The sequence below is a fragment of the Vidua macroura genome, chromosome Z (genome assembly GCF_024509145.1).
Source record: "Vidua macroura isolate BioBank_ID:100142 chromosome Z, ASM2450914v1, whole genome shotgun sequence".
Taxonomy (NCBI): Eukaryota; Metazoa; Chordata; class Aves; order Passeriformes; family Viduidae; genus Vidua; species Vidua macroura.
The window spans coordinates 82,691,489-82,717,106 of NC_071611.1; the positions used below are offsets into that span (position 1 = coordinate 82,691,489).

At 55.0% G+C, this 25,618-nt stretch overlaps 2 protein-coding genes across 5 annotated transcripts; one reads left to right on the forward strand and one right to left on the reverse strand.

Moving 5' to 3' along the window:
• The first annotated feature begins 306 nt into the window (after positions 1–306).
• On the forward strand, positions 307–7,418 carry DCAF10 (DDB1 and CUL4 associated factor 10). The gene is made up of 7 exons (XM_054003802.1): positions 307–584; positions 1,039–1,152; positions 2,539–2,736; positions 3,871–4,073; positions 4,192–4,302; positions 5,208–5,353; positions 6,581–7,418. The coding sequence occupies exons 1-7, from the start codon at positions 307–309 to the stop codon at positions 6,947–6,949; spliced, it is 1,419 nt and encodes a 472-aa protein (XP_053859777.1). The 3' UTR covers positions 6,950–7,418.
• Positions 7,419–9,719: 2,301 nt separating this feature from the next.
• Positions 9,720–15,875, reverse strand: SLC25A51 (solute carrier family 25 member 51). 4 transcript variants are annotated; one of them, XR_008441378.1, is made up of 3 exons: positions 15,738–15,875; positions 13,456–14,993; positions 9,720–9,889 (listed from the first exon to the last, which is right to left on the reverse strand). XR_008441378.1 is itself a non-coding variant. In XM_054003806.1 (3 exons), the coding sequence occupies exon 3, from the start codon at positions 14,361–14,363 to the stop codon at positions 13,521–13,523; it is 843 nt and encodes a 280-aa protein (XP_053859781.1). In that variant the 5' UTR covers positions 14,364–14,657; positions 14,750–14,993; positions 15,738–15,875; the 3' UTR covers positions 11,896–13,520. The 4 variants fall into 4 exon arrangements, 3 of the variants coding, with proteins under 3 accessions (XP_053859781.1, XP_053859779.1, XP_053859780.1); XM_054003806.1 differs by lacking the exon at positions 9,720–9,889 and having other exon boundaries at positions 11,896–14,657; positions 14,750–14,993; XM_054003804.1 differs by lacking the exon at positions 9,720–9,889 and having other exon boundaries at positions 11,896–14,996.
• Between the last annotated feature and the right edge of the window lie 9,743 nt (positions 15,876–25,618).

Genomic DNA, 25,618 nt, shown 5'->3' on the forward strand with positions numbered 1-25,618 from the left:
CAATACCGCTGTCAATATCAATATCAATATCAATACCGGTGTCAATATCAATATCAATACCGGTGTCAATATCAATATCAATATCAATACCGGTGCCGGTGCCGGTCCGGCAGCAGGGCCGGGCCCTGAGGCACCGCGGTCACGTGGGGGGGAAAGCACGTGACCGCATGGGCGGGGCCCGGGGCGGGCCGCGCAGACGCAGTGGCGCTCCGGCGGCGGCAGGGGCGGGGCGCGGGCGGGGCCGCGCAGGCGCGGTGGCGCGGGGCGGCCGGCAGGGGGCGGACGCGGGCCGGCGCTGCCGCCGCCATGAGCAAGGGCCCGGGCCCGGGGCCGGGGCCGCAGCCGGGGCCGCAGCCGCAGCCCCTCCGCCACGGCGACCCCGCCGAGCCGGGGCCCGGCGCCCCCGGCGGGCTCTTCGCGTGGCTGCGCGGGCGCTGCCTGGGCCGCGGGGCCGCCGTGGACCCGGCGCGGGACACGTTCGGCGCCATGACCGGGCTGTACGGCGCTATCCAGCCCGCCGACTCCGTGTCCCTCAGCACCCGCACGCACGGCGCCGTCTTCAACCTCGAGTACTCGCCCGACGGGTAGGTGTGCCGGGGTCCCCGCCGCGGTGTGCCCGGGCCGCCGGGGCGCGGGGCCCGTCCCGGCGGCCGGTGACATCGCCGTCGGCAGCGGCAGCGCCCCGGGCTCCGCTGTCCGCGCCGCGGGCGCGTACCTGCCCCGAGCTGCCCTGCTCCGCTCCTCCCCGCTCACCGGCGTGCGGCAGGAGCGGAGCGGCGGGGACGGCGCTGCTGGCAGTGCCCGGCTGCGGCTGCTGCCGGGGCTGATAGATCTGTGCTCCGCAAGGTTTTAGTGAAAAAACAAACAAACCGCTGCTTTGCAAAAGGGCAGATAGGTACTGCAGATAAGCCTTTGGCTCGGTGCTACCTTTGCTGTCTCAGAAGCCCTGGAAGGTGCGGGCAGAGGGCCCGGGTGGCACGCCAGGCTGGAGGGCAAAGCCCAGCACAAACGCGGAGTTTTCTGTTCTGCTCCCTGCAGCTCCGTGCTGACCGTGGCCTGCGAACAGACTGAAGTCCTGCTCTTCGACCCAATATCTTCAAAGCACATCAAGACTCTCTCTGAAGCTCACGAAGACTGTGTAAATAACATCAGGTGGGTCAGGAGGGACCTTTTGACACAACGCAGCCTGTACCTAGGCGTTGTAGTTTAAATCTCACTCTGCCACTGTCTTGGGATAGAGCTGGAAATAGCAAGAGTGTGACTCTAAATCCATCGCTGTTTTTATCATGTAGTATTCTTCCTTTTAAATTCAGGGCTTTTAAGTTGTTCTGGTTCTGGGAATAGATTTTGAGGTGTGAATTTAAGGTATCTTCTAGCAATACTGCAGCTGCTCTTCACTTCAGATTTTCAAAGCAAAAAAATCTCCAAAACCCCAAAACAACAACCAACTACAAAGCAACGAAAAAACTTCAAACAAGAACTAAACCCAAACAAAAAAGCCCAAGAAAACTGCAGAAAATTCCAAGTGTTTTCACTCAGAAGAGCCAAATATGATGTGGGGTGCCGTGTCCCTCAGATAAGCTGATGCTTTCCACAAGCTGGTGGTCCTTTTTACAAAAGACCGTTGTTTTACATCAGCTGGACACGTGTCATTAAGGCTGGATTAAAAGGCGTGTCTGTGTGACACAAGGGAACTGAACTGTGTTCTGCACACAGTTTCTACAGCGTTGCCTGGAGCCTTGCTCAGGTTCACGAGCAGGATTTCAGTCACTGCAGCACTGCAGAAGTTCCTTGTGGTCGGCACCAAAACTGTTTACTGTTTGCCAGGAGTTCGGTAGTTGGTTGTTGTTGCCTGTTTTGTGTGGTGCAGCTCTGGGCCTGAAGGATTTTTACTGTGTGTTTTTTGGGTGGGTGTCTTGTTCCTTTTACCTCAGGTAGGGCTTTTCTTAACTGAGTGCCTCCATGGAATGAATTCCAAGCGTGAGCCAGCGTGCCCTGTCCTTGTGAAACTGAAGGCATGCCTGGGTTCCAGTGCTGCCCACCTTTGATCTGCACACTGCAGACCCAGTGCGTTCATTTTCTCACTGAACCAAGTAACTTGTGTCGGTGTGTGCTCAAACAGGGCCCGGTCCTCACTCGGTGTTTTTGGGAAGCCTGACGTTTGGTTCTGTAAGCTCTCGACTCTTGTCTGTTCGGTTCCTTTCCTAGCTGTGCCGCTCCCAGCCCCAGCCAGCTGAGTGCCCTGCAGAGGGGGAGCAGACCGAGTTGGCGCGGGGGTCCTGTCTGAGCGTGTGCTCCCCTGGCGGCGTGGCTCTCGCGCGGCTGGCGGTTCCTCAGCACGCAAACCCCCCCAAGGAGCCCCAAACTCGCGCCGCGCCTCTGCGCTCGCTCGTGTGCTGCTACAGGGGCCCCGCTGGTTGATGCCCAGCAGCCGTGCCGGCAGCGGAGCTGCGGGGGCACGAGCTCTGCGGCGCCGTGTCCGTGGCTCTCTCCTGGCTCCGCGTCGGCCGGCCGTGCTGAGCGCGCTCCCCCCCGCAGGTTCCTGGACAACCGGCTGTTCGCCACCTGCTCCGACGACACCACCATCGCGCTCTGGGACCTGCGGAAGCTCAACGCCAAAGTGTGCACGCTGCACGGCCACACCAGCTGGGTCAAGAACATCGAGTACGACACCAACACCCGGCTGCTGGTCACCTCGGGCTTCGACGGCAACGTCATCATCTGGGACACCAACAGGTACGCGGCTGTGCTGCCCCGTGGGCTGCTGCGGCACAGCGGGACGGGCACAGCGGGACAGGGACAGCGGGACAGGGACAGCAGGATGGGTACAGCGGGACAGGGACAGCAGGATGGGTACAGCGGGACGGGCACAGCGGGGCAGGCACAGCAGGATGGGCACAGCGGGACAGGCACAGCGGGGCAGGTACAGTGGGACAGGCATAGCAGGACAGGCATAGCAGGACGGGCAGGACAGGCACAGCAGGATGGGTACAGCGGGATGGGTACAGTGGGACAGGTACAGCGGGACAGGCACAGTGGGACAGGCATAGCAGGACAGGCACAGCAGGACGGGCACGGTGGGACAGGCACAGCGGGACAGGCACAGCAGGATGGGTACAGTGGGACAGGTACAGCGGGACAGGCACAGTGGGACAGATACAGTGGCACAGGTACAGTGGCACAGGCCCACCAGGACAGGTACAGCGGGACAGGTACAGCGGGACAGGTACAATGGCACAGGTACATACACCAGGACAGGTACAGTGGCACAGACACACCGGGACAGGTACACCAGGACAGGTACACCAGGCCTTCTGCCAGGAGGCGCAGCCTGCCTCCCAGAGTGCAGCTGCAGCATGTTCTGGAACAAGGCCGAGTTCACAGCCCGTACCAGGAGCTTGCTTTGCCTCTCTGGCCATAGCGAATGGCTAGCAAGGAGCTTCTCGTGCTGCTGTGCCAGGACATACTCCTTCCTTTCCTGCCTTTCCTTTCCTTCCTTTCCTTCCTTTCCTTCCTTTCCTTCCTTTCCTTCCTTTCCTTCCTTTCCTTCCTTTCCTTCCTTTCCTTCCTTTCCTTCCTTCCCTTCCTTCCCTTCCTTCCCTTCCTTCCCTTCCTTCCCTTCCCTTCCTTCTTTCCGAACTTCCTTCCAAACTTCCAAACTTGCTTCCTTCCAGAGAAGGTTCTGTCCTCACTGCTGGAGTTGTGGGAAGATGTCACTTCTCCCGTTCCATTAAAAAGCAGGATAAAGACAGCGCTTGAGTAAAAGGTTTTGGGGTGAACGCAGTGAATGATGCTGGACCCTTGTGGACACAATCAGGGCCTTGGGATGGCGCTGACCACTGCCCCTGCCGTGCTTGTCTTGCTGTCCAGGTGCACAGAGGACGGATGTCCCCACAAGAAGTTCTTTCACACCCGTTTTCTGATGAGAATGAGGCTGACACCAGACTGTTCCAAAATGCTGATCTCCACCTCCTCCGGTTACCTTCTGATTTTGCACGACCTTGACCTGAACAAGTCCTTGGAGGTTGGCAGCTACCCGATTTTGCGAGCCAGGAGGACCACGTCGAGCTCAGGTGAATGCTGGTGAGGCGTGGCAGGTCCTGTGCTGTGGGGTGTGCTGCGGGGCACTCCTGGCCAGCAGCCCACGTGTGCTGGGCTACCTGTGGGCTCATCTGTCTGCTGTGTTTGCAGACATAACGTCGTCAGGCTCCTCTGGCCCTCGAGCTGTGGGTTCACCCTGTCACCAGAACAACTCAGGGCCGCCCTCGGAGAAAACCTTGTCACGGCCCTCCCAGCGAGAAGGTAGGAAAAGAACACTGAACAAAGAGATAAATGAAAAAAAATCCCAGACTTGGATTGACTGTATCCAGAAGAGGCCAGGGTACAACAGTGAAGCACTGATATTTTGTCCTGTGGGTTTTAAAGAATGGTGTTGCTGAGACTTCTATTAAACCAATAAAATCTCATTGCACACCAAAGCCCAGGGATCTAATCAGGTTTTATGTCTCAGAAATCTGGGAAAAGTAAAGATCTGTTTTTTATGTCAATACATTGCCGTTGCATAGAGGTGCTCCCTTTTCCTTGTGTTTTCCTGTGAACAAAGTTTGTGTGAATGATCTTTTAGGGGAAAATCCAGTGAATCCATGTGAATTTGGCCAGTGGGTGAATACTTTGTGCATCCCTTGCAATTTCAAAGAAATATAATGTTGATTTTTAGCTACTCGTGGTTGTGAGATGCTGAAGCACACTGCTGAGAGGAGGCTTACCTAGGTGCCAGGGAGTGATTTACCTGGGGGTGAAGGGAAGAAGGGAGAACAGCTGCAAGCTGAGCAAGTGTTGGGAGGAATTTGGACAGCACATCATACAAGTTTGGGAATCAGCAATTCTTATAAAAACCTCAATCTTTAGATTTTGCTGTAATACTAACAAAGAGCATAAGTGTGGAAGGTTAATGTAGTTGTCAGTGTGGTGGGTTCAGTGCAGGTCTTGGCACTCAGATTTTGTAAAAGGGAGCTGTTTGAAGTGAGGATTGAGCCCGTGGGTGTTGGCTCAGGGTTCCTGTGAGCCTCTGAGTTTCTCTGTCCTGATGGTGAGGCCTGTCCTGTGCAGCTGCCACAGGTGTGACCCCATTTCAGCAGCAGGACTGGTGAGAGAGGTGAAAGTCTTTGTGTGGATTTCACTGAGACTCACAGCTAATTCCCTTGCAGGGGGATCACCCAGAAATAGCCTTGAGGTGTTAACACCAGAGGTTCCTGGAGAAAGAGACCGTGGGAACTGCATCACGTCGCTGCAGCTGCACCCCAAGGGCTGGGCCACGCTGCTGCGCTGCTCCAGCAACACAGATGACCAGGAGGTAACACATTACCTCGTCTTCTGCTTTAAAATATGTGCTTTTGGGTTCGTTTTTTTTTTTCTCTTTTAAATAATCTTCCTGGTAGAGCCTGCTTCAAGCCTTTTCCTTGATGCAGGAAGTCGTAAGACCAGCTAAGACAGTTCAGCTGCAGGCTGCAGATTCTGCTCCTCTAACTTGACCAACAGTAGAGAACAGCACTGGACCAATAATAAATGTTTTAGTTACTTTGATTGCTGACATAAATTGAGGTTCATTTGGTTTTGGTGGGATTTTTTTCTTTTGTCTCTCTGTATTTATTTGGGATTTTTTTGCTGTTGTTGAAGAAAGTCACCCTTTGTAATGGTAACCCATGTAGAGGACTGAGTGGAAGCTTAGCAGATTGCTTATAAATTTTAAATTTTAATGCTGGTTCTGCAACAATCAAACTGCTACACAGCACAGAATTTTTGCATTTGTGACATGCAAAATGTTACTTTGGATCAGTTGGTACTGATGATTGACTGAATTATAATTTCTCTTAGTCCTAGAGTCTGCTTTACTCTGTTTTATTAATATTCATTGGTACTTTTTGTGTGGTGGTTATTTCAGAAGGATGCATGAAACAGAGCTAGGAATGCTTGTCTTGGAGCTGAAGTGGAATCAGCAAGCTATAAACTTTGTCATTGATATCTTTTCTTTTACATTTGTTCTGAGATTAAATAATGAAATGACAGGGATCCTTAATGTGTCTCACAAATTACAAACTGGCTGTAGAGCTGTTCATAACCTTCCTTCAAAAATCTGTTATCTGCTTGCTTCAAGATTCCATTCCTTTTGAAGTCAAAGGCATAAAATGCCAGTGAGTTACAGTCAGCTGAATCTCATTTTATAGATTTAATTTAAATGTTTACTAAATTAGAGCAGGTGCGTGGCCAAAGGATTAGGCTTTGCTCTCTGCAGATGAAACCTAGATTGGAAAGATTATATCCAGCGCCCGTTTAATCAGAAGAGCAGCTGTGATGCTGGGCAGCTGCTTTGCTTGGGTGGCTCACAGGGAGGGAGGTGCTGAGGCAGTGGCCTGCTCTGGGTGCTCCTTGGGGAGCAGGTCAGCAGGAGCATCGCCCTCCTGTGCCTTCACCTGTTCACACGAGCTGCTGTCACCTGTAGAGGTGCGGGGGGAGGCGGGGAATGTGTGTTTGCAGTGCTTTACTTCTCTTTCAGTGTCCCTTTCTCTGCCTCTCCCTTTAGTGGACTTGTGTCTATGAATTCCAGGAAGGAGCCCCGGTGCGCCCCGTGTCCCCGCGCTGCTCCCTGCGCCTGACGCACTGCATCGAGGAGGCCAACGTGGGCCGGGGCTACATCAAGGAGCTCTGCTTCAGCCCCGACGGCCGCATGATCTCGTCCCCGCACGTCTTCGGCATCCGCCTGCTGGGCTTCGACGCGCACTGCAGCGAGCTGGTGGACTGCCTGCCGCGGGAGGCCAGCCCCCTGCGCGAGATCCGCTCGCTCTACTCCCACAACGACGTGGTGCTCACCACCAAGTTCTCCCCCACGCACTGTCAGATCGCCTCGGGGTGCCTTAGCGGACACGTCTCCCTCTACCAGCCAAAGTTCTAGGCGCGGCGGCGGCCCCTGTGGATGGACCTTTGTGGGTTTTACTCCGGCTGAGTGGAATTGTGCTCTCTCCAACACCTCTGAGTCCGGAGGCGGTCGCGGCTGCCGCGCTCTCGGGACGTGCCGTGGAAGGATTTTTCAGGCCAGCGCCGTGCGGATCTTGGTCCTGCAGCCGTGAGCCCGGCCCCGCCAGCAGACCTCTGCTCCTGCTGATCCTGTGCCATCGGGCTGCTGTCCTGCTGTGTTTGTACCCTGATACTTGATTGTTTCCTTCAGCGCAGCTCCCGTGGGCTGTTTGGAGCAGCACAGAGGGGCAGGGTGCCCAGGTACCTCCTGTCGCAGAGGAGCTGGACTGCCTCACCTCTGCTTCCTCTTCTGTCACTGAAGCAACTCTGTGGTGATTAGTAGATATGGACTGCTTGTCTACATAAGCAACACGGTTAGTTACTCTCACCAAAAAAAAAAAAAAAAAAAAAAAAAGAGAAAAAGGAATTTTGCTTTCATTTCTATGTTAATGTGGTTGTCATTGGCTAGAAAAGTAAGTCCCGGTGTGGCTTAGGCTGGCAGGGACCACTGGAGGCCACCCAGGCCCCCCCCTGCACGGGCAGGCTCCCCTTGAGCCCACCACTCAGCACCAGGGGGGAGCCTGGCCCAGAGGATCCCGCTGGGTTGGTGCAGCAGGGCAGCTCTGGCCCCTCCTCTGCCAGGTGTCTGTTGGGGGGGCTGTCCACATCCTCCCACACCTGAATCATGGTGGCTTTTTGCTGATGTTTGGGTGTTTCCCACCTGGCTGTTTTTCCACACTCACACCTGGCCTGCACTCTAGCTGTGGGAGAAATTCATTTGGAGATGTCCCTAGCATCGCCAGGTGAGCCTTTCTTCACATGTGCTGTCAGTCTGGGAGGGGATTAAAAGCAAACCTGTCAACACTGGGATCTACCTGGATCTAACCAGGCTTATCATCAGGTGTGGAACACTGTAGTGCTCAGCTGGTCAGAGGGTCTGGACGGAAAGCTGCGTGAGGAGCAGCTGAGATCATTTGGTTTGTTCAGCTTTGAGGAGTCTGAGATGAGATCTCATGGTGCTCTTGAACATCCTCCTGTGGGGCAGTGGAGGGGCAGCTCCCATCTCTGCTCCCTGTGACAGGGACAGGAGCCAGGGCAGCCCAGGCTGGAGAGCAGGAAAGGCTCTTCCCCAGAGGCTGCTGGCACTGCCCAGGCTCCCCAGGGAATGGGCACGGCCCTGGGGCTGCCAGAGCTCCAGGAGAGCTTGGGCAGCGCTCCAGGGATGCCCAGGGGGATTTGGGGGGTCTGTGCAGGACAGGGGTGGCACTGGGTGATCCTGTGGGTCCCGTCCGGCTCAGGGCATTCTGTGGTTCTGTGGTCACACCCAGAGTATGAATGGCAGACTTCAGCCCTCGAGTTAATAGAGCTAACCTTGTAAATGCACAGGTATTGTACATCCATATCAGTTGATAAAATTCTCATCACTTACATGTTCCAAGATGAGGGTTTTTTAGTCTTTCACTGACGTTTTGCAGACTAGTCACACACTCAGTTCAGCAGGGAACTTTACCTGAAAGGACTGTCACCTGCTGATGTTCAGGTACACTCACTCTGGCTCAGCAGAGCACCCTTGTTCAAAGCTGACTCTTACAAAGCCTTTTGCAAAATGTATTTGGGGATAAAGACAACATTTATGGACGTGAGAGAGCTGGAAAGGTAAGCCTGAGGACCCTCCTGTAGCTTTATGTGGGTAGTATACCCTGGTGTTGGTGCAGAAATCATTGAAACCTAAGCCTCCTCTGCATTACGAGAGAAGAAAATCCCAAGTTTCCTCTTTTGGAGAATTTCTTTGGTAATATGAAGCCTTCAGTTTTGTGTGTTAGGTACTCTGGGGGCAAACACCCCTCCTGCTGGCCTGAGCCTGCACGTGGGGCAGGTGTGTCTGCTGGGCTGTGAAAGCACTCAGTGTTTCCCTTGGCTGTGGTTCAACGCCCTGGGAGTGAAGTGTGCAGGGAACTTGGGGACAGCAATGGGATACAGGATTTTTATGCAAAGGAAGAGCTACAAGGAGTTTGTATGGGCCAAGCTGTTTGGGGGAAAAAAAAAAAAAAACAGGTCCTGCCCAGGACTACAGCAGCTTTTCCCCAAGCATTTGCTGTCCCACTGCCAGGCTACTGTTTTCTCACCCTATTTAGTGTTTTACTACACATCATGGAAGGGACTGCAGGGACACTTGAGAGAACCTTGGGGTTCTCACGGGCTTGCACAGTGTTTGTTTTGGAGGTGAAGGAGCACCCACAGGACCGAGGTGGTTCTTGGGTGGGTCTGTCTGTCTGTTTCCAAGGCTGTTTTTGTTTTTCCTGTCAGAACCTCCTCAGACTGGTGGATCCCTAGTGACTGTAACGCTATGCCTGTGAATATGCACTGAGTGTTACCTTTTTAATTCTACCTCATGATACGCTGTGTTTTACACCAGTATTGTGCTGAGCTTTGGACACTCACCTTGTACAGAGGACCATTACCCCGAAGTGACAGATGTGTGACAGGTGTGTCACCACTCCTTGATAGCACCTGTGCTTGGCTGACAGGCCCTGCCTGGCTCCGGGACCGACAGCTCACCTGGTGGAGGGGTTTGGTCACCTTGATGCTTTTGTAGCGTGTCCAACAGATGCATAAAATGACAGAATCAGTACATGTATGCTGTAGAAATGTTACTTAGTTTTTCTGATGACATTTGTAATAAGTTTGAATTAGAGTAAGTAGGTAGTCTTAGATTTTGGTCATTCGATTGATTACTCCTTTTCAACAAACTTGGAAGTTTTCCATGAAGGCTTTACCATGTTTTACCTGTGAAGTTCACTTCTCAGTGGCTTACAGCTGACATGCCTCACGGTCATGTGGTGGTGCAAGTGTTTTCAGTTCTCTCTCAGTAGCATTACTGAAACAATGAAGTTATGTGTTGGTGAGCTTTGGGTTATTTCTAGGTAGTCAAACAAACAAAATAAGTTTATCTTCTAGTTGTGTTGCAAAAGTTGAATGCTCGACCTCGAGAAGTGTAAAAAACTGTGAAACAACTGTAAGGGAACATTTCCAAGGGAGATGGACTGCGCTGGCAGAGCGGAGGGGTGGCTCACACCAGGGGAGTCTGTGACCTGGTGCGGCAGCACTGGATGAATTCCGCGGCGTTTCTCGCGGGGCCAGAGCTCGGTGGCTGCCGAGCACGCGGCGTTGTCGGTGGTTCCACACCGAGAGCTCGCGGGAGAACGGCGCCCGGCGGCGGAGCCCGGCAGCCGCGGAACCCCGCGGGGAGGTGGCGGGGTCGGGGCTGGTTCTGCTCTGTCCCATGGCGGGGTCGGGGCTGGTTCTGCTCTGTCCCAGCCCGGGGTCGGGGCTGGTTCTGCTCTGTCCCAGGACAGGGTCGGGGCTGGTTCTGCTCTGTCCCAGGACAGGGTCGGGGCAGGTTCTGCTCTGTCCCAGGACAGGGTCGGGGCAGGTTCTGCTCTGTCCCAGCCCGGGGTCGGGGCAGGTTCTGCTCTGTCCCAGGACAGGGTCGGGGCTGGTTCTGCTCTGTCCCAGCCCGGGGTCGGGGCTGGTTCTGCTCTGTCCCAGCCCGGGGTCGGGGCTGGTTCTGCTCTGTCCCAGCCCGGGGTCGGGGCAGGTTCTGCTCTGTCCCAGGGCAGGGTCGGGGCTGGTTCTGCTCTGTCCCATGGCGGGGTCGGGGCAGGTTCTGCTCTGTCCCAGGGCAGGGTCGGGGCTGGTTCTGCTCTGTCCCAGGACAGGGTCGGGGCTGGTTCTGCTCTGTCCCAGGACAGGGTCGGGGCTGGTTCTGCTCTGTCCCATGGCGGGGTCGGGGCAGGTTCTGCTCTGTCCCAGCCCGGGGTCGGGTGCTGTGCAGTGCCCGGGGAGGCACCGCGCGGGGCTGCTGCTCCCGGCTCACGCAGGGACGGCACCGCCGCACCATGGGGATAGAGGAAAAGCACAGCGGTGCCCCCACACACACACACACACACACACACACACACACGATTGTTTGCACTCGTGGAGTCTTGGGGTAAGGACAGCTCGATGCCTACTACCAGAATTAGAATGTAAACATCCGTTTTTTCGGGGAGGGGGGGACAGGTCTTGGTTAATTTAGTGGGGTTTGTTTCCGTTTGTGTTGTGATTTTTATTTGGGTAGCACTGATGTGGAGAAGGTTCTGACATCGTAATACATGGGTCTGTTGCTCTAGGACATAAAAACTCTTAGAAAAAAATAAATACACTTGCCAAATGAAAGCTTTCAAAAATGTAGTTTACAAGACTGTAAAAAGTTGGAGAGAAAGGAAGAAGTCAACGACCCATCATGTTTTTAACCTGCAGGAAACAGAAACTTCTCATTGGCTGATCTTAGTTAAAGGTGCATTTTCTAAAGCACTAAATATCCTCAGTTAAGTATAAGGTTTTTAATACAGAAACAAATTGTGCATGTAGAGTATTTTGAAATACCTGAGATTTCATAGTAAAAACTGTAGCCTTTTAATACCGTATATGAAGTATCAGAACTGCTTTGGAAGTATTGTACTTACAGCCGTACAGTAACTTACTATTTGTGGACAGTTTCTCTTGCTTGCATAATAAACATTTAATAACTCACTGAATTGAAATGCGTTTTATTTATGTTAAAATGAGCCATGCTGACTCTTGCCTGCCCCCTAAAATTAAGAGAAGAAACACTTCCAAGTGCTTAGATGCTGCCACTCACAAGTGTTGTGTGTCACAGTAGTGCTTTTACATTAAGTTTTTCTGAATAATTGACTCTGAACTTCTGACCCACGGCTCCACTATTTCATTTTTGCTGGGGTAGCTGGGCACTGACCAGCTCTGAGCTTGTGCCAAACTCTCACCCTCGACACTTTGGTTTCCCTGACATTACAGGAGCACATAACATCTTCCACAGAGAAACAGGATGCAGATTTTTTTTTATTCCATCAAGGAGAGATTACAAAAAAAAAAAAGGTACACCGGTAAAATCAGATTCTGCCAGTAACAAACATCCAGTAAACATTTTATTTAGATGGAGATAATCACCACTGGGATACAGGAACTCGTGCTTGTGCCCACCCACTGCTGTCTCTGAAGCTCGGGACTGTATGATTACAACACACTGATTAGGATCAATTTCGGAAGACAGTTTTAGCAAATGGAAAACTCAAATTCAGAAAAGCAATAGCCCCTTCCAAGACTTAAGACAAGACTAAATTCAAAGCAGTTTCTGAAAGCTTTGCTGCTCCCCATCATCCACAGTGTTTTGGTTTATATGTGAATGTATAGTTTAATTAAAGAGGAAGCCCTCAGGGAGATTCAAACACTTTTCGTTGGGACCCTCATCTAACTCAGGGTTGTGCTCGCTCTTCTGTCCCTGTATCTAAAGCCTCAAGTCTTCTCTCTCTCACCTCCCGTGTCTGTGAGACACAGGTTTCTGTCAGTCCTTTTCAATGTCTGCCTACAGAAGTCCTGAAACACGTCTCCAAGCACTCCACCTTTCCTGCCTCCCTGCTTCCAAGGTCATCTTTGGCTTCTCATCTCCTCTATACCTACAGACCTCCACTGAAGCAGGTAACCCAGGACTCTCACCTTGCCTGTGCCACCCTTGTGTTGCAGAACCCTTAACAGAACACACCAAGCAGGCAGAACCCCGAGTTTTGGGTACAAACATCTCGTGATTGGTAATTCCACAGAGGGAGCTGAGTAAAGACAAGACGTGGCAGTGCAAAAAGCTGTGTGTGAAGTGCTTGAGCAGCTGCAGGAGCTGGAGTGTCCTGTGAGCCTTACAGACAGGGACACCTCCCTGATCCTGTAGCTGGCGGCAACAGAAAAAGCAGCAATTAAAAAATAAAAAAGTCCTCAGAAGAAGCAGAACAAACTCCATGTTTTTTAACGAGGAAGGACACTTTAAAGCTTTAGTGAGTTTGCTGTCCCATTCCTTCCACTTTTCCCTTTTCCCAGGAAGGCACACGTACAAACACGCACACATACACACACGGAGGCCCAGCCTGGGCTGAGGTCAGTGCCACGGCTGGAGGACACGGTCACCACAGGCCGCACCTGCGGCGGCTGCAGCAGCTGAGGTGCAGCTGGGAGCTCTGCACCTCAGTCATCCCCTTCTGAACGTGTCCTTTGAGCTTTACACAACGAGGACCCCAAAACATCTGAAAATGCAGTTCCAAAATCGAGGCTGGGAAGATGATCAGGCAATGGAATTGTTTTTCTTCAGCTCCTCCTTGATTCTCATGTTCTAAACATGGGCAGTGGAGTGCACCCCATCACAGAGCCTAACACAATTCTAGGAGTGATAACGACTACTTTTCCTTCCTCTTTTACACCTTGTATTTGTCTGGTAGCTCTGTTATGGGCAAACTCACCTGCCGGCAAAGGAATACTTTAAGAAGTTCATCATAATTGCACCAAGGTTTAAATGCATCACCATTCACCCCATAAATACGGAAGGCCGGGAGGAATTACCTGTCACACGCACAGGCACTGCTCCCTGGGACACTGAGTGCTGACGCCCCACGAGCAGGACGGGGTCACAGCAGCTTCAGCAGGAACTCGTAGGTGGCGTTGATGATCCCCCAGGACAGCACAGAGCGGTGGTAGTTCAGGTGGGCTCCTCTGAACAGGTGCATCACCTTCCTGTCGCGTTCCAGCCAGATCTTCACCAACACTTTGGAGAAGGACTGAAATTCGCCACCAATCTGAGCTTGCATGCGAGTCTTTACGACATTCACAGGGAAGAACAAGAAGCCCAGCACGGCGCCCAGCAGCCCCCCGCAGATGAAGTCGTTGACCAGGTGAGAGCTGTACGAGGTGGCCTCGGGCAGACACTGCTTGATGGGCCCCCGCAGCCCGAAGAAGAGCACGTTGCTGGGCCCGTTCCGGAGCAGAATAGGCACCAGTCCCCGGTAATACTCCCGCATCCCGTAGGCCTTCAGCACCTTGAAAGCCTGGTAAGTGTTTGTGAACTTGTCGTGGTGCCTGTAGTCCTGCAGCAGCGTCTGCACGCGCTCGAAGGGCGTCAGCACGGCCTCGGTGGTGCCGGCCAGCGCGGCCGCCGCGCTGCGCGTCAGCAGCTCGGGGGCGCGGGCCTGGCTGAGCAGCAGCGCCGAGAAATCCTCGTAGAGGCCGAACATGAGGGCCAGCGTGGTGGTCTTCTGCACCAGCGGGGGCAGGATGCCGCGGTAGAGCGTGCGCAGCCCGTCGCGGCGCAGCTGGCGCACGGCGTCGCGCGCGCGCAGCCCGTACAGCTGCTGCCGGAACAGCACCTTCTGGATGGGGAAGGTCACCGCGATGTTGGTGAAGGCCGCGCACAGCCCGCACACGTAGTGCTTGCCCGAGGAGCCCGCCGCCTCCTCGGGGGCGGCCGGAGCCATGGCGCCGCCGCAGACGGCCGTGGCTGCCCCGCGGCCGCTACTGCGTCAGCCGGCCACAAACGGCCCCCGGGGCCCGGGGGGAACGGCAGCCCACAGCCACGCCTGACAGCTCCGGTGACATTTCTGCCCACGGTCCAGGCCTCCAGGAAAAGCGGCACTTCTTCCCCTCCCGCGCTGCCCCGAATTCAAACAGGAGTAGATTTCCCCTGGAATTACGAATTCCAGCAGTGAAAGGCTGGGCCTCACACTGATAAAACACTGTGCGGACGAACAAAAGAGAGGCTGCCCAAAAACCTATAAGAAAACCAAAACCAAACCAAGCACGTGCAGCAGCGTCACAAAACCCGATCCTCGCGCTCTGCCTCTCCCTGTGGCACAAACCACACCTTTGGGGGTGCACAGATGCCACACGGGCGTGCGACTTCAGTGGCGCCGTGCAGGAATTCTGTGCGAGTCCCAGCCCGCTGCCGTGCAGCCTCCTCTGCGCAGCCCCCGCGCCCGACGTCCACGGCCGGCTGAGGCGTTTCACGAGTCGAATTCAGCCAGGCCCAGGGCCCCGAAGGATGTGGACAGAGGCAGCTGGACCAGACAGTCTGGAGGAGGACTGCAGGGACCTTTACCTGGCAAACCCTGCTGGACAGAAGAATGGGATTATTTATTTAACGGTTATGAAAAGGTGCTTCCCCAGGTGCCCAAATCACCGCTCAGCCAGAGCAAGGTGTGCCACAGCCGTGCGAGGCCGTGGGTGTTCCTGAGCCTCAAATTCCCCCCCCAGCACCTGCAGCACACGAGAGGCCCCAGGATCTGGAGGGGCCTCTGGGGACAACAGCCCTGCCTGGCACGAGGAGCGACTGAAAGGAGGAGGGGAGGAAGAAAGGGGGAAGGAAAGGGAAAGGAGCTGGGAGAAAAGGGAGGAGCAAAGGGAGGGCAGAAAAGGGCGGGGGGGAGAAAGGCAGAGAAAGGACGGGGAGAAGAGCGGGAGCGCCGATTGCTCCCGAGGCTCCCGCTGCCTTTGACGCCAGCAGCGTCCCCGTTCCTTGGGAAGCGCCGCGCTCCGGAGGCAGGAGCAGCGTCCCGGAAGGCTCCGGCGGGGCCTCCCCGCTCCGGGCCGCGGCGGCCGGAGCCCCGCGCTGCCCGCGCTCCGCCGGGGCCGCGCCCGCCCCGGCCCTCCCGACCGCCCCCCGGCACCGTGTCCTGCCCCGCGGCGCCGCGCCCGCACGCCCCGCGCCGCCCGGCGGGATCCCAGCTCCGCCAGCAGGGCCCAAGGTCAGCCCGGCGGCGGCCGCGGCGCGGCCGGGCCCAGGGAACCGCGACTGCCGCTCCCCCGGCGCCTGCGCGGCCGCGCAGAGCCCGCGGCGGGCGGGCGGGACGCACCTGCGGGCGGCGCTGCCATGGCGGGAGCGGAGCGGAGCGCACCGGGAGCGCACCGGGGCCGCACCGGGGCCGCACCGGGAGCGCACCGGCAGCGGGATCGCGGCGCCACAAGCGCCCGGCCCGGCGCGGCCTCGCGCCGCTCTCTGACGTCACCGCGCCGCCGTGTGACGCCACCGCGCCGCCGCACGGGGCGGGGCCGGCGGAGGGCGCGCGGGCCCGGCGGCGTCAACCAGCCGCGCGCCACAGGCCACGCCTCCAGGCGCGTCCGCCAATCAGGCGGCGATGTTCGTCTAGCCACGCCCCCGAGGGCGGGGCGGCGACGAGTGAGTGGCGGCGGCAGCGCGGGCGGGAGCGGCCTGAGGGAGCTCCGGACAGGAGAGCTCCGGGACAGGAGAGCCCCGGGACAGGAGAGCTCCGGGACAGCTCCGGGACAGGAGAGCTCCGGGACAGGAGAGCTCCGGGACAGCTCCGGGACAGGAGAGCTCCGGGACAGCTCCGGGACAGGAGAGCTCCGGGACAGGAGAGCTCCGGGACAGCTCCGGGACAGGAGAGCTCCGGGACAGCTCCGGGACAGGAGAGCTCCGGGACAGGAGAGCTCCGGGACAGCTCCGGGACAGGAGAGCTCCGGGACAGGAGAGCTCCGGGACAGCTCCGGGACAGGAGAGCTCCGGGACAGGAGAGCTCCGGGACAGCTCCGGGACAGGAGAGCTCCGGGACAGCTCCGGGACAGGAGAGCTCCGGCCCGGGACAGGAGAGCTCCAGGCCAGCTCCGGGCCGGGCTGGGCCGGTCCAGCTCCGCTCCGGGCCGGCTCCGCTCCGCACGGGCCCGGCCCGGGCCGGCTCTCCGTCCCTGCTGCGGCCGCCGGTGCTCCCCGGTGGGACCCAGCCCGGCCCCAGCCCGGGAGAGCTGATCCTGGCTCCCGCAGAGGCGGCGCCCGCTCTGCCCCTCGCAGCGGACGGGAAGCGGCGGCGGAGCGCGTGTGCCGGTGCGGGGCCGAGCCCGTTCTCCCGGCTGGGCAGCGAACGGTGACGGCCCGTTTCGGTCGCGGTGTTCACCGCTGCCCAAGGCCGCGCGGCTCAGCCCCGCGCCGCACGGGCCCTGCGAGCGCGGCAAGGCTGCGTGTCCCGCCGAGCTGCGCCCCGTTCGTTCTCCCTCCGCTGCCGTGCCGTGCCGGGCCGTGCCGGGCCGGGGCAGTGGCGGTGAGGAGCGGGGCACCGCCGCCACGAAACGCTGTCCCTGCCCGGGCTGGGTCTGCGGCCGGCTGTGAGCGATCCCTCTCCTGGCTGGAGGGCTCTGCTGGGGCTCAGAGTGGGTCACACCTTGCCCCATGTGAAAAACGCCAATCACTTGGTTTTTAAAATTTTTAAAGTTTAATAATAATAAAATGGTTACAAAAATAGTAAAACAATTAGGGTAATAAAAATTCAGAGTTAGGACAATCACAAGACAATAAAAAGCAAAGAATTATTGACATCCGGATGCTCTCGGGCACTTAAGCCACGACAAGCATGCCTTGTGAACAAAGGAATCACCTTAAAAGCAAGAGCCTGTTGCATATACAAAACACTTCATGATTATGCATATATTTCATTTAAAACAAGAAATTCGTCTGGTACTTGTCAAAAAGGTTCTGTTAATCCCCAGGCGCCTTCGAGTCTCAGGCTTGAAGAAGTTAATTTTTGTTGATAAGGAAAGCCATAAATTCCTCTCCTCTGGAAAATTTAGGGGTTTCTGTAATTGTTATCCTTGTGCGAAGAATTCCTTGATTATCCCATCTCTTTCTTGAGCTAGTTATAAAGTATCTTACATAGTATAGTTCCTATTTTAACATTGTGTTACAACCTAAAAATACATTCAACACACTACTTGAGAGCATTAATACAGCACAACTTTCCAACGTTACACTTGTAATATTCATTGCAACATTTGCTTAAAGCCAATCGTAAAATACGCGTTTTTCACACCCAGGAGCCCCGTGTCCCTGGCAGGACCCGCAGATGGGCTTGTTTGCCCAAAAGCCCCTGGTTAAGCGGTGTAATTCTGACTGCCCTGAGAGAGCAGAAAGCCCAGAGCAGCCCATGTGGCCCTGCTGGCCCGTGAGCTTGAGGGCGCTGGGGGTGACGGTGGCCAGAGTGTCTGGGCAGCACTGGTCAGCCGTGCCCTGGACAGGCACGAATCCTCACGTCCCTGTGAGCCCCGCTCAGGCTTTGCCCTCCCTGTGCTGGCTGGACAGGCACTGATGAGAGGACACAGTGTCGAGCTGTGTTAGGGGAGGGTCAGGCTGGGGCATCAGGAAGAATTTTGCCTCGGGGCGATTAGAACGGGCTGCCCGGAGAGGTGCTGGAGTCGCTGTCCGTGGGGGAGCTGAGGGAGAGCCCGCGTGTGGCACCCTGTGCTGTGCTCTGCCTCATTGCTGACGACTGCTCAAAGGCTCCATGGCCTCGCAGGCCTTTCCCCCCCGCGTCAGTGGTTCTGTGATTCCGTGGCCTTGTCCCCCAGAGGTGCTGAGGGAGGTCTGTGCCCTGCTGCTGGAGCTGTGCCGGCTCCTGCCGCGCCGCCTGTGCCTGCCCAGCCTGGGCTGCTGCAGCTGCGGGGCTGCCACCAGCGGTGCCTGGGCTGCCTGGAGCACAGCCTGGCACAGCCAGCCCGGCGTGGAGCTGTGGGCCTGGAGAGACTGGAGAGAGGCCTCCTTGAAACAGAGATTTTTAGAGCTAGGTTGACAAAATGAATTAAGCATTTATAGTTTAGCTTGTAGAGTTATGTGTTGAATTTTAAGCTTTTACTTAAGCAACCTCTGCCTGGTAGAAAGGGCATAGGAAAATGCAAAATCCTGAAGCTTCTTGCATAAAGAACAATACCAGAAGAGGCAAAGAACCCAGATAAAGAAGCTCCTCTGTCTCCAAGCCCATCAAGACTGACAGACGTACTCAGATAACACCAAAGGACCAAAAGCGCACGCGCAGAGAGGAAAAGTTCAAAAGTTCAATCATGAGGAAGACCACAATCTTCAGCCTCAGGACCACCAAGAGACCCCCGTGCGACCACCACAGCAAACCAGGCGTGCCCAGAAGGGCGTGGACTCATTTAGCATGAGAGGCGAGGACAGGCGGGGCCAGGGGTTGAATACGCATGAAAAAGTTGTGCAATGTGCTGCAGACGGAACAGCTTTGGGAATAAAGGTGTGGGTCAGACTGAGGCTCGGGGCACAGGTTTTTGGAGAGCGATCTCACCTGTGCCAGGTACTGACATACATACCCACTTCATAACGACCCCAGGCTGTGGGGGCTGTTTATTTATTCCACGTATTGCTTCATCCTGGCAGCCCTGCCTGGCCTCCAAAGCCAGGAGCACGCAGGTATTGCAAAATGTAGGTGAACTTAATGGGAAGAAATTATGATGGCTAATATTAGTGCAGAAGGGTGAATTATTTCTTTATTATAACTATGTTATAGTACATTAATATACTATACAAAGGAAGATATTAAAACTGCATACTTTTTAAACTGTTATATCTAACTAACTAACAACTTTGTGACCCTGTTTTCGAGAGCCTAGACAGAGGTGGATCTGATTGGCCATCAGGCTCAAGCAATCTTTACTAGAATCCAATTAAGCAATCACCTCAAGTAAACAATTCCCCAAACACATTCCACACGGGAGAAAGAAGGAGCAGGAATAGAAATTGTTTTCTCATTCCTTCTCTCTGTGCTGCTCTATGAAAAATCCTGAGAAAGAGAGAGATGTACTTAGCGCACGCAGGGCGCTGCAGGCGCCTGTCGCTGCCGGGGCTGCAGGGGCCGGTGCCGGCTCCGGTGGGCGCGGGGCGAGTTTGGCAGCCCGAGTTTGCCCCGGCGCCGCTGGCCCCTGTGGCTGGCTGGAGCTGCTGCAGCAGGGTGAGGCGCTGCACCGGTGGAGGCGGCGGGGCAGGGCAGGCCGGGGCCAGCGCTGGCCAGCGGTGGCCAGCACTCCCCACGGGTGGCCCTGCCCGCCCCACTGCTGCACTGCGCCCTGTGGAAGGGGGACAGCAGGTGACAGAGCAGCCAGCTGCACGCCCCTCACACACAGCTGGAGCTCGAGTCTCTGCAGCCAGGGCTGCAGCAGGACAGGGGAGCCCAGGCTTTGGCCAGCTGGCCACAGGGCTGCAAAGGGAGAGCATTCCTTTGCTCCCGAGGGCAGGTGGGACTGGGAGGCAGCACCTGTAGGGACCTGACCCACGCTGGGCACTGCCTGCAGGACAGCAGAGGGCTGTGAGCCCTCCTCCCTGTCCCTGCTGCTCCCCAGCTCCTTTCCGTGGCTGAGCAGCCCAGAGGAAAGGCAGTGGCTGGCACTGCCTGCAGTCTCTGGTGAAGCTGGAGTCACCTCGTCAGGCCCGCTCGAGCCTGTGAAAGCCCAGCTGCAGAGGCTGGGGGCTGCCGTGCCCACCCCTGGCCATGCCCCTCACCGTGGCCAGTCCTGGCTGGCGCCTGCTGCAGTCAGGGGTCAGAGAGGAGAGGCTTTTGGCTGGGGACACACGCTGGACACTGAACTGAGGCTTTCCCTCAGCGTCATCTCAGCCTGCAGTTGCCCACAGCTCTCAGATCGGGATGGTGGTGGCGAGGGCTGGGTGCCCTCACTGCCAAAATCCCCAGTGCTGGCACTGCTGGAGGGCTTGGGGGTTCCTCTCCAGACACCTGCCCAGAGCAGTTCCATCCAAGGGTTGGGGCAGCCCAGGGTTTGGGCCCATTTTTCGTTCCATGACTCCACGACTGTAGAGAGAATTCTGGAGGTGGGGAGGAAGGGGAGCATTCCCTGCCCAGCTGTCAGCGGGAGTTTGCTGGGCAGGGATTACCAGCTGGAGTAGGAGGCAGGAATTAGAACGCCAGCAGGAATTGTGTCGGTGAGCGGTGGGCTCGCTGCAGCCTGAGTGGGAGCATGGCCGAGCTGGCCAGAGCCGCGGGTCCCTGCCCGGCCCAGGGCCAGCTGCGCGGCCGTGGCCGTGGCCTCGCAGGCAGCCGAGCGTGCCCGATGGACGTGGGCCGTGGCCACACCCCACTGGGCTCGGCGTGCGGCTGAGAGACCGAAGGAAGCGGCCGTCGGGAATGGGCAAATAAAAGGAGGTGTGATTTAATTACCCTCTGATCTCTGCTGTTTGTCAAAGCGGGCTAGGCAAAGGCAATTTGTAATTGTTTCTTAACACTTTAAGATGTGGATTTAGGACGTGATTTTGTTTGTCTGGAAAATATTGAACACCTCTGCTGTGTAAATATTTAACTGCTTTCTTTGAGGAAGCCAGATTGTGCTGAGCAGTGCCAGTGAGTCCCGTTGGGCAGCCCGGGAGGGTGCAGGTGCACAGGGCTGCAGAAGGGACAGCTTTGGTCACACCCTGCAGCCCCAGGCCCTCGTGCTGGGCAAGGACATCCTCCAGTTGTTGTGCCTGACCTCGGGCAGCCTGACCACGGACAGCAGCACCCGCTGCACTGTGAGGCCAGGCTGGACGTCCACAAGGGAGCCGAGCCCTTGTCCTGGTGCGTGCCCCTGCTGCTCCTACAGCAGCCCCAAGGGATCCTCGTGGCAGGACAGGTGACCCCACCTGCCGTTAGCCTGTTCCACAGCCTGTTCCTCAGGCTGCTGGTGGTGAATCAGCCTGCAGCTAGCCCCGAGTGCCAGGCGCAGCACAGTGCCTGGCACAGCGTCCTGCTCTGTGTGACGGTGCCTGCCTTAACGTCACTGTGCACACAGGGGACACAGGGAGGTGTTTCTGAGCACAGGGACAGGTGTCCTGTGACCAGCCAGCTCGCCCAGGCTGCTGAGCCAGCACTGCCCACAGTGGCTTCAGGCACCAGGTTCCTCCTCCAGGGCTGTGCTCTGAAGCAGGGGCTGGGTGTACAGTGGATTTTTTTTGGTCAGAAACTTGACCTCGACTCTTCTCTCCAGAGAGTGGAGTGATGCAGTAAGTCTTGGTGCAGGGTGTGGGGCAGGACACAGTGGCACTGTGACACTCAGAGTGCTGAAGGTTCAGAGGTCAGGACATGAGGGTCCCCAGATTGGTGATGATGCTCCCATCTGGTCTTCCAGACGCCCAGAGCAGGAAAGTGAGGTGGGTGAAGCAGAGAGCACTCTGAGCACCTCAGTCCCACAGCTTCTCAATCAGGATTCCAAACCCCTTCAAGCAGCTTTTGGGCAGTCCCAGTATTGACTCTCCTTTTGCACACTCATGCTCTGCTGCCCAGAACTTGCAGTCCCTTAGAGCTGTTGGCTGTGAAATCAGAGACAGCAGCGTTTTCAGAAAAGCAGGACGTTCAGTCTCAGTTTCCCAACCGTTTCTGTTGCACCTGGGTTTTGGAACACCCCGGCACGGTGTTGTGTGCCCGCCCTGCTCTGCCCCGTTCCCCCTTGGAGGGTGAGCCCTGGCAGCCCAGTGTGGGGTGTCCCTCCTTCCCCTCCTTCCCCTTGTTATAAGTAAAAATTAATCGAGCCAAATTTAATATTTAATAAAAATAAATTTTTATTACGCGACCAAAATTCGGTCTGAGAGAGGCACAATCCAATCAAAAAGGGTCAGTGGCGAGCCCGCGTATCGGCGCTGGGTGAGACACAGGTCTGAGCGCTGCAGCAGAGGCTCCCCTGTGCTCACACCGGCTGTTCTGCCCGAGCGCTTTTTGTACGGTTTATTCTGCCCGAGGCAGAGTCCCTTTTCTTCCTTTCAGGACTGCACATACTCAGGTGGAGTTCTTTCTGTGTGCTGAACTGAGCAAAACCATGTCCGGGGAGTGATGAGCCCCCATGATCGCGTTCCGGAATCCGGCACTGAGATGTATCTCCCCGACGGCTCCGGCTGTCCCAGTCTCAGAGATTTATCAGATATTTATCAGTACTGATCGATGGCTCCGGCTGTCCCAGTCTCAGAGATTTATCAGTATTGATCGATGGCTCGGGCTGTGTCAATCTCAGATATTTATCAGATATTTATCAGTATTGATCGACGGCTCCGGCTGTCCCAGTCTCAGATATTTATCAGATATTTATCAGTACTGATCGATGGCTCCGGCTGTCTCAATCTCAGATATTTATCAGTATTGATCGATGGCTCTGGCTGTCCCAATCTCAGATATTTATCAGATATTTATCAGTACTGATCGATGGCTCCGGCTGTCTCAATCTCAGATATTTATCAGATATTTATCAGTACTGATCGATGGCTCGGGCTGTCCCAATCTCAGAGATTTATCAGATATTTATCAGTACTGATCGATGGCTCTGGCTCTCTCAATCTCAGATATTTATCAGATATTTATCAGTATTGATCGATGGCTCCGGCTGTCCCAGTCTCAGATATTTATCAGATATTTATCAGTATTGATCGATGGCTCCGGCTGTCCCAATCTCAGATATTTATCAGTATTGATCGATGGCTCGGGCTGTCCCAGTCTCAGAGATTTATCAGATATTTATCAGTACTGATCGATGGCTCTGGCTCTCTCAATCTCAGATATTTATCAGATATTTATCAGTATTGATCGATGGCTCCGGCTGTCCCAATCTCAGATATTTATCAGTATTGATCGATGGCTCGGGCTGTCCCAGTCTCAGATATTTATCAGATATTTATCAGTATTGATCGATGGCTCGGGCTGTCCCAATCTCAGAGATTTATCAGATATTTATCAGTATTGATCGACGGCTCTGGCTCTCTCAATCTCAGATATTTATCAGATATTTATCAGTATTGATCGACGGCTCAGGCTCTCTCAGTCTCAGATATTTCTCAGTATTGATCGATGGCTCCGGCTGTCCCAATCTCAGATATTTATCAGATATTTATCAGTATTGATCGATGGCTCCGGTTCTCTCAATCTCAGATATTTATCAGATATTTATCAGTACTGATCGATGGCTCCGGCTCTCTCAGTCTCAGATATTTATCAGATATTTATCAGTACTGATCGATGGCTCTGGCTTTCTCAATCTCAGATATTTATCAGTATTGATCGATGGCTCTGGCTCTCTCAATCTCAGATATTTCTCAGTATTGATCGATGGCTCCGGCTGTCCCAATCTCAGATATTTATCAGATATTTATCAGTATTGATCGATGGCTCTGGCTCTCTCAATCTCAGATATTTATCAGATATTTATCCGTATTGATCGATGGCTCCGGTTCTCTCAATCTGATATTTATCAGTATTGATCGATGGCTCCGGCTGTCCCAATCTCAGATATTTATCAGATATTTATCAGTATTGATCGATGGCTCTGGCTTTCTCAATCTCAGATATTTATCAGATATTTATCAGTACTGATCGATGGCTCCGGCTCTCTCAGTCTCAGATATTTATCAGTATTGATCGATGGCTCTGGCTCTCTCAATCTCAGAGATTTATCAGTATTCATCGTCCCGGGGTTCCTCGGATCACCCTGGGGAACGATCCATCTCCGGGCTGGCCGCGTCCATTCCTTTGTAAATGAGGTTCTCCCTCCTCTTGTCCAGGTGGTTTTGACACTGATGCAATCCCGACACCGACTTGTGCGGTTAAAAGTCTTTTACAAGGGTATTTCTTACCAATACATATATAAGATATATACAACATTTTTATCTGCACGAATTATCCCATATACACCTATACAACACCCTCCTGCCCGCCGTGGGTTCTGAGCAGCCCTGCACGGCCTCACTCACACCGAGAGGGGACCCTGGGCTCCCGAGTGGTGGCTGCTGCCCGGACGGGCCCCTGCTCCCCCCGCAGCCGGGCAGGGGCTGCTGCAGACACGGGAGCATCTTCTGTGCCCCTCTCTGACCCAGACTGGGGGTGCTCACGGGCTTCTCTGACCTCCTTTTGTTATAAATAGAGGTGAATAATTTGTTCAGCCTTTCAAGAGTCAATCAGAAATTTATTGGTTACAGCAAGCAATGGCAAGCAAACAGCGCTGGGTGCAGCCGGGGAGTCCCCGCTCCGCAAACGGCTCACAACATTTCCCCCTTCCCACAGTCTTTTTATACTCTCTTCCTTCCGTGTCCGTGGTATCTCTGGGTGTACTCTGTGCTTGAGCACTCTGTTGCTAGGGCGTCTTCTTCCACTCTCTGGTGGTCGTTTGAGGAAGGCTCCTCTCTTCTTCCTCGGTGAAAGTCCACGGCCCTGTAATGGTCTTTTCCATATAAGGTTATATGTTATATGCACCTAAGTTCTAATTACACAACCAACTTAAGTAATCAACATACTAGCTAGTTTCTGTCTGGCGGTTTTCTGTTATCTACACAAGGCTTCTCCTTTGGCTCTCTGTTATCTTACACAAGGCTTCTCCTTTGATTTTCTGTTATCTTCTCCTTTCTGTCTTGATGAACAAAGAGTCTTCTCTGACTTATCACACTTTCTCCAGAGCCATGCGGGGAAGCTGACAGCTCAGGGGCGGGGCCCTCATCGCACCAACTTCAGCAGCACTTCACTGAAATCAGATTGCCGGGAAAACAGCTGCTTATGTCTCCCTCTTTCCCACTGAGGCAGCTGCTGGGGTAATTTACAAGCGAGCAGGTCCACAGTGATGCCATTTTGGATTTTGCCTTTTTTTCCTGTGTTCTCTGTATTCTTCACACATTCATTTGTAGCTGTGTCACCCATTGTGTCAGTGACTAGTTTTCCATGCCACTAATTTTCCATGCCCTTTCCCTAGGCAGAAAGACAAAACGAATTCCAGAGCTCCAAGTCCCAGGGGTACAAAGCCCCTGTGCTGTCTTGGCTCTTCCTGGCTGCCAAGGCTGAGAGCAACTCCTGGAGATCCATTTCATGGACAAAGTACAGCCAGTGCCAAGGGAGGGCTCCAGAGAAGGGGCCTGACCTGGGGGGGAATTCCATCACCACTTGTCCTCCTAATGGGTAGTTTTTGGTCAATTATGCTAACTTGCTAA

Coding starts and splice junctions, on each gene's coding strand:
- DCAF10 (XM_054003802.1), top strand. CDS start 307: ATGAGCAAGGGCCCGGGCCCGGGGCCGGGGCCGCAGCCGGGGCCGCAG. Junction 1,153..2,538: donor GACTGTGTAAATAACATCAG/GTGGGTCAGGAG, acceptor TCCCCCCCGCAG/GTTCCTGGACAACCGGCTGT. Junction 5,354..6,580: donor GCAACACAGATGACCAGGAG/GTAACACATTAC, acceptor CTCTCCCTTTAG/TGGACTTGTGTCTATGAATT.
- SLC25A51 (XM_054003806.1), bottom strand. CDS start 14,363: ATGGCTCCGGCCGCCCCCGAGGAGGCGGCGGGCTCCTCGGGCAAGCAC.